At 37.8% G+C, this 8,643-nt stretch overlaps 1 protein-coding gene across 1 annotated transcript in view; it reads left to right on the top strand.

Moving 5' to 3' along the window:
- The window catches only part of LOC108777138 (uncharacterized), an 8,935-nt gene extending 4,816 nt beyond the window's left edge, over window positions 1-4,119 (top strand). Inside the window, exon 2 of the mRNA XM_018543952.1 lies at window positions 3,901-4,119. Coding sequence (XP_018399454.1) covers window positions 3,901-4,119 — 219 coding nt within the window. The remainder of the gene's footprint in view (window positions 1-3,900) is intronic.
- Window positions 4,120-8,643: the final 4,524 nt, after the last annotated feature.

Below are 8,643 nucleotides of genomic sequence, written 5' to 3' on the forward strand. Positions count from 1 at the left end.
ATATTCTCTAAAATATTTTAAAATAATACATTTTATTATTGAAAGAAAATGCAATGAAAGTGAATATGTATTATTCCAATATCAAAATATTACACACATGTAATCAAATATGTTAATAAATGTAATAAATTTTTTTGATATAATGTTATTACGAAATTGATTATTATCAGAACAATTCTTCTTCACGATATTAATTATTAATTAGAATAATAATTTGTAAACGTATACTTATGAAGATATATGTACGTGAAAACTTGTTAACTTACACTCCAAAACCTTGAATCAAACATAGTGTTCTAGGTGAGAGAAATAACTATCAAAATAATTATCAAATAACAGTTTTTTATATTTTAAAAGTAAATCACAAAAGATGAGTATTAATTTTAAAAGAATTCTTATATGTAAAAAATTAACCTTGGCATACACATAATGAGGTATTCAAATACATGTTCGAATTAGTCTGAGTCAAATCAGACATGAAGTTAGGATAATGTATACTGGCCTCGTCTAATGTAAGTCCACGATTGTAGCACTGGCATCAAGAACTTTTAATGTACTCGGATCTAATATCTTTATATTATTATCGTTTTTAATATATACTGACTGTTGTTAAGTACATTGTATTTTGTGTCAATTGTCCCTTGATCATCTAGTATTTTTACGGTATTTCCTCCTCCCAATTGAACACCATAATAGATGACGTGATAGAATATTAAAAACAGTATCGACATTCTGTGAAGTTTTGTAAGATATGTCGGTCGACAAGAGTACTTCACAGATGGTACTATTATTTCTGGTATTCGAAGAACATGCATGCGAAAATGTTGTGTGAGGTCAAGATTCCAAGATTACCTTATCTTGTTAGTATAACATTTTTACTATTAATTTTTAAATCATGGCGTAGAAACCAAAATTGCAAATCAAGATTTTTATATTGATAAATTATCTTTAAAGAAAAAGAACATGAACTAGAGAAGAAAATGGGACAAGTCAAGTTTGCGCGTCACGCCGCGAGGCGTTAATCAATTCTGAGTTAGGAAAGTTGTGACGACGTGAGATTGCTCATTATCAATCAGACGAAAGTGCAACGTAAGACAAGAGATTGACGCAGATTATAAATGTAGATACTTCGGCAGGTTGAATTGAGTCGGTGACCGCGCGTTTTCCGTCGATTGCAAAACGAAACCTCGTGCGCTTATAGTGCAAGACATGCATTCCGCGCCCATTATTGGAGTCATTTATTAATCAACTAATACAATGAAATAAGGGCAATGAGCCAATTTTCATTAAAATCTTTAAATCAATCTAATATATTGCGAAGAATATCACGTAATTATGGCGTTTCGTCCCAACTTCCACTACTGAACTCATCAATAAGGCATTGTAGTGGAAGCCTACCTTAGACGCCTGTTTTAGTTATTAAATCGAGATTCTATATATACAGATACACGCGTATCAAAGCACTTGCGAGAATCTTAGCGAATATCTATAGACCTCTGATGGCGGGTCGACGTAGTAATATTCATTCAAAGTAATATATGTATATGTATTCCCTTCCCACCCCCCCCAACTTGCGCGCCGAACAATCGTCGGTCTTGAAACGCAACTCTATCTGAAAATTCCCCCCAAATTGTGCGCCGAACTATCTTCGGTCTTGAAACGCAACTCTAAACTGAAATAACGTCCCCTTAATTTATTTGAAATTTAAACGCATTGATTTCGCCCGCGTAAATTAAATATTTTTGATAAGGCTCAATAAATATTAAACAACTAATATAATGAAATAAGGGCAATGAGCCAATTTTCATTAAAATATATTACTTTGAATAATATATTGCGAAGAATATTACTACGTCGACCCGCCATCAGAGGTCTATAGATATTCGCTAAGATTCTCGCAAGTGCTTTGATACGCATATATCTGTGTATATAGAATCTCGATTTAATAACTAAAACAGGCGTCTAAGGTAGGCTTCCACTACAATGCCTTACTGATGAGTCCAGTAGTGGAAGTTGGGACGAAACGCCATAATTACGTGATATTCTTCGCAATATATTAGATTGATTTAAAGATTTTAATGAAAATTGGCTCATTGCCCTTATTTCATTATACAATATTAGTTGTTTAATACTTATTGAGTCTTATTAAAAATATTTCATTTATTAATACTTCCTCTCCGTCATTGACCTCTCCATTAACTCAGTTTACGTAAGCGACAGGTAACTGGCGCGAAGCACGGTTAGATCCGTTGCTTCTCGAATAGCGGATCGTTGCACCATCGTTGTCGTCGTCAACGTTGTTTGATTGCCATATTGGGACGGAGCACTTCCTGACCGGGTCCAGCTCGGACCCCGCTGCGACTTTCACAAAGAAACGATCTCGTTCGCGGCTTTAACTCTCGATCATATACCTTGTTAGACACGACGATTCGAGAACGATTGCCGTTACGCTGTGCGCGCACAGATGCTGTAAATTGTACTCTCTCTTTCTCGCGCTAAGCTGCCGCTCTGCAGCTTCGAGCTGCATTGCGGGTCTGTGGATTTTATGTGGCTATTTCAATTCTTTGTGTACTATCGATTTATTTTATTTGCATCGTTGATTATAAGCATGCGTATCATATCAATATGGTTTTTATTAGGCACGTGTATTATTCTTAATTATGCATGACAGTCAACACATTTATTCGTTTCTACCCAATAATTATGGATTATATATTTAATCGCTTTTGTCTAAGAGAGATTGATATACGATTGCTATATCGTATAGCAATTCGGGATTTTCCATCAGGTAAATAAGATACGTGCCTTTATCTGAGATATGTCGAATTATTACTAACGGAAAATGCGAGTCTATCACGCTTCACGTGTTTGCCATTCGCGGGAAGGCTCGTGGCGACGAGCGAGTTTTACGTTGGTTTGCAAGATTCCTCCACGAAACGATAGTTTATCAATCGGTATAATTACGCTTATTTATGCGAACCTCACGGATAATGTATCGTGCATCTTTGGTTGTAATGCTGCGACTCCTAAGGAAATCACGGGCAAATTCTTCTAAGGAATTCCTGAGCACTTCTTGCGCTTTACTTCCGTCTCGGCCTTTTATGTGACTGATAATCTCGCGCGGTGATTCGTATTTGAAACTGCGGCAAGCCTGCGGTCATTAATTTCCTGCCGGAGTGGAACTGTGCGCGCGTTCGAACCTCGGAGATCAAAGGATAATATTTCTCACACCGACCGACAGTATAATCGGCACGCAACGTTTCGCCCGGCTGTACATGATGCGTGTGTGTAATCTCATGCATGTACACGTCGTCACATTTACGCGTATCTACGGTGCGTATTTTATACGGTATACATAAGCGTTACGCCCGTGCTGCTATATACATTTAATACGCGAGCACGTTTCACATGCGCGCGTGCTTACGCGAAAAAAATCGATGACCGCGGCGAGGTGTGCGGCACACTTTGGTCCCGTCAGAGTTCCGGTCAGAGTCGTCGGTCACTTTTCCATCGTGTTGAAACGCGCCCATTTAGATCTCAACGTGACGCAAAGTGAAGAGCGAGGTGAAGAGCAAAACGCGTTGAGAACGGAACGTGCACGCGAATCACTTCCGAGACAGGATTGTGATTCCCGTCATGAAAGACGCCTCTCCTGCGCCTTTCCTCTTCTCGGAGTTAAGATACAACGAAAGGGTTAAAACATTAGGAATACAAAAGTTACAACTAGAGAATTTTTGATCAAAATACTGACATTCTAAAAACAAATTTTAGCAATCTTATATTTGCTTTTATAATTTCAAATAATCATAACTTGGTAAATAATGAAGATAAAAATGTTTAAAAATCAAAATTAAGCTTGAAATGTTCACTTTAAAATTATTTGAATGAGAATTGTACTAGGCCATTAATAATCAAAGGTCCAACTTTGCGATGGTGCATGGTATACCGAAAATTGGCCTACTCGCGCCAAAAATCAACGCTCGTATCAGCTCAATTGCTCGTTACCACGGCATAAATAATAGTATATCTATGATGGAAGTGAATATACCTAGATCTAGATTGATTGTCCAAGAAGTGGCATCGCCCAGCGGTCTCCATTTTTCTAATAACCGCAGATGAGGCATATCATTTTATCAGTCTAGGTATATTATTGTCTATGTTTATACTACTGACGACTGACACGCCAAGCCAATCGAACGGCTAAGAGTAAAGTCACTAGACTTATATGTTCCAAATTTACTACTAGCAATGCAAATATAAGGCCTGTTCTTTTTACTGAATTGGTGCACAGAGTGCATTAAGTTGAAATGAAACAGATATACGTTTAAATTAAATTAAGATATACGTTTGTTTCATTTCAACTTATTGCACTGTGTGGACCAGTTCAGACAGTGCAGGCGAAAAAAAAACAAGTTTACATGCACGTTACATGCACTATATGATATGACGCGCGAGGTGGCCAGGAGTTCAATTACGACGTTTGCACAATTGTTATGAAAAACTATACAAAATCCAGACCGCTTCAAAAAACCCGCCCGGTTTTCGGACGCTTTCCGACGCCTTCAAAACTAGGACAAATCCGGGAAAATCCGGACGGATGGCAATCCTAGATATAGATATCTCCTTTATAAGGGTCTGAAGTTTCAATTCTATCTCATTACGATGGAAATCGCTTGAGAGAAAAGTCTAGACGTCAAAAGTTATCGTAACCAATATGTGGACTACTTTACTACCATTTTAATTTTGCGCAATACGTGTTTCGCGACACGAACGTTCAGAGTTAATTAGCCATTGATGCAAACGTTTCGTTTAGAATATGGGCATTTCAAGATACGCTCTTTCAAGATTCTAGTTTCGTCTCATCTTTGAGAACGTTTTTGCACCGGTTCAGTTTTCGCGTTGCTCACATATGTATGAGTGCTTCGATTGCGCTACCGCGCATATCTAATCTTCGCCAAGGCCGCTGATACAGGATTCCGGACGTTACATTAGCAGGGTCGTCTCAGTAAGTAGATGTCTCGTCGCTGCGTCCGATCAAAAACTGAATATTTTAAAATCTTTGGATATATAAGCGTCTAGGATAGCAGCTCAATATGAAGTGTGAGAATATTCCATCTTTCTTTTTCCGTAAATACATACATATTTACGCGCTATTGTTAATATTATTTTAAAAAAGCATTAATCTATAAGTCTGTTATTTGTTTCTGCACTGTCTGAACTAGTGCACACGATGCAATAAGTTGAAACAAACGTTTAAATATTTGTTTCACTTTTCAACTTATTGCACCGTGTGTACTAGTTTAGACAATGCAGGAACAAAAAACAGAGCCATTAATTTAAATATTATTAAAAAAAAAATTAATTATTTTTTTATTATATAATATTAACAAAAATGAAGTCTATGTTTATACTACTGACGACTGACACGCCAAGCCAATCGAACGGCTAAGAGTAAAGTCACTAGACTTATATGTTCCAAATTTACTACTAGCAATGCAAATATAAGGCCTGTTCTTTTTACTGAATTGGTGCACAGAGTGCATTAAGTTGAAATGAAACAGATATACGTTTAAATTAAATTAAGATATACGTTTGTTTCATTTCAACTTATTGCACTGTGTGGACCAGTTCAGACAGTGCAGGCGAAAAAAAAACAAGTTTACATGCACGTTACATGCACTATATGATATGACGCGCGAGGTGGCCAGGAGTTCAATTACGACGTTTGCACAATTGTTATGAAAAACTATACAAAATCCAGACCGCTTCAAAAAACCCGCCCGGTTTTCGGACGCTTTCCGACGCCTTCAAAACTAGGACAAATCCGGGAAAATCCGGACGGATGGCAATCCTAGATATAGATATCTCCTTTATAAGGGTCTGAAGTTTCAATTCTATCTCATTACGATGGAAATCGCTTGAGAGAAAAGTCTAGACGTCAAAAGTTATCGTAACCAATATGTGGACTACTTTACTACCATTTTAATTTTGCGCAATACGTGTTTCGCGACACGAACGTTCAGAGTTAATTAGCCATTGATGCAAACGTTTCGTTTAGAATATGGGCATTTCAAGATACGCTCTTTCAAGATTCTAGTTTCGTCTCATCTTTGAGAACGTTTTTGCACCGGTTCAGTTTTCGCGTTGCTCACATATGTATGAGTGCTTCGATTGCGCTACCGCGCATATCTAATCTTCGCCAAGGCCGCTGATACAGGATTCCGGACGTTACATTAGCAGGGTCGTCTCAGTAAGTAGATGTCTCGTCGCTGCGTCCGATCAAAAACTGAATATTTTAAAATCTTTGGATATATAAGCGTCTAGGATAGCAGCTCAATATGAAGTGTGAGAATATTCCATCTTTCTTTTTCCGTAAATACATACATATTTACGCGCTATTGTTAATATTATTTTAAAAAAGCATTAATCTATAAGTCTGTTATTTGTTTCTGCACTGTCTGAACTAGTGCACACGATGCAATAAGTTGAAACAAACGTTTAAATATTTGTTTCACTTTTCAACTTATTGCACCGTGTGTACTAGTTTAGACAATGCAGGAACAAAAAACAGAGCCATTAATTTAAATATTATTAAAAAAAAAATTAATTATTTTTTTATTATATAATATTAACAAAAATGAGTGAGATGAATTAATGGTGATATATAAACTTAAACAGTCTTTCTTATATTCTTTCGCTTATTGAAGTACATGGTATCGTTTGTCGAAACTGTTGAATCAACTTTAAAATTTAACTTCTTTTTCGATTGTGCCTCGTATACGTACGCGAATCTGGCGTTTCCGCACAACGGTAACTCATTGTTCCTAAGTAGACGAAAGAGACGAAATAACAGCGACCGTAACTCGTATAGGAAGCAAATAGATATCGGTGTCGCGTACTTTGTCTCTCGAGTACAAAGGCTTTTCGCAGAAAATGAAGGCGAATATTAGAGAAAACTGTTCGGTTATCCTCATATGTAAAAAGTATTTAAGTTTTGCTGTAGAATATATAGGATGCGTCAGGTATTTGAGGACACTCACTTATTTGCCTGCCAAGTTTTCGCAGAAAGTTTTTTCATTTTTTTTCTCTTCAGATCATAAATGGAGGACAATAAACTAACTCAGGAAATGAAAAGACACGCTGTTATCGTCGCTATACACGCGCATCACAGCGATCTTGAAATCTCTCAATTTTTGAAAGTCGCCCGATCGTTTGTTCACAAAGTTCGTCGAGAGTTAAAAGCATCTAATGGCAATGTGGAAAGTGTTGCCAAGCGCAAAAAGCATGAGACACGTTCAGACAGCGTTAAAACATCACAGTTTATGCAGCAAGTCCAGGGCATTATTGATGAAGACCCTTCAAAATCCGTAAGGGCCATATCGCGAGACCTTCAAGTTTCTGAGTGCACAATCCGTCGCATTATTCACGAAGACATCCGGTACAAGTCCTACGTGATGCGCAAAGGTCAGTTTATGTCGACAAAAACTCGAGAACAGCGATTCATCTGGGCACGACGACTTTTAAACAAGTTAAAACATCCTGAAATCCCCGATATGCTCTGGTTTTATTCTGACGAAAAAAATTTTGACCAGGATCAAAAAATAAATCGGCGAAATGATAGATGGCTATGTGCGGATCCTTCAGATGTTCCTCATGTTATGCACACAAAATTTCCGGCAACTGTCACGGTTTTGGGAGTGGTGAGCAATGAAGGACACGTCATGCCACCCCACTTCTTTTCTCAAGGACTTCGGGTGAATGCTGCTGCCTACATTGAGGTTTTGGAAGCAGTTGTGAAACCCTGGATAAATAGCGTGCGTGGTGAGAGGCCATACGTATTCCAACAGGACTCTGCTCCTTCACACAAAGCCGTGACGACGCAAGGGATGTCCGAGAATCTGCATGATCACATAACCCCAAACATGTGGCCACCTAGCTCCCCGGATCTTAATCCTTTGGATTATTATGTATAGGGCGTTGTTGAACGGGAGACCAATAACATCCCCATAATACGCTTGATTCCCTAAGAGCAGCTATTACCACCCGTACGAAAAAAAACCTTCAATTTTGAGCGTTAAACGCTCAAAAAGAACACTCAAATTTTTGTGTTAAACACTTTAAAAAACGCTCAAATTTGGGTGTGATTTCGGATCGTCAATTGAAGGTTTGAGATTTCGACATTTCGGTCGGCCATGCTCGGTTCGCCATTTTGAATTTCTCAATTTCGACTTCAGAATCGGAACCAGCAACCTCGAAAATCTCCTCAGTATACAGTATCATCCGAATGAAGTGTCACTTCTGCATTTTTTTAAAAGATATATACTTCATTTTTTATACTTTTTTCATTCTCGGCGCTGCACCAGTCCGCCATTTTAAATTTTCACAAAACGCCACACGCCAATAAAAAGTAGACACTCCAACGAAAATTTTAAGCCCTGGTTGGTTGAATTCTGTCAAAAAATGAAATGGGCAGAAGGGGACTCCGACACGCGGAGGATGCCCCATATATATATATATATATATGGGACGATCCACGTCAGATTTACCCCTCATCTGTCCAAAATTTGTATGGGCGGATTTTAATGAATAAGGGCGAAAAATGTTCGTCTTTAAAAGAGCTTTCAAATGGTATGTGGCATATAT

Source organism: Cyphomyrmex costatus, unplaced genomic scaffold (genome assembly GCF_001594065.2).
Source record: "Cyphomyrmex costatus isolate MS0001 unplaced genomic scaffold, Ccosl1.0 scaffold113, whole genome shotgun sequence".
Taxonomy (NCBI): Eukaryota; Metazoa; Arthropoda; class Insecta; order Hymenoptera; family Formicidae; genus Cyphomyrmex; species Cyphomyrmex costatus.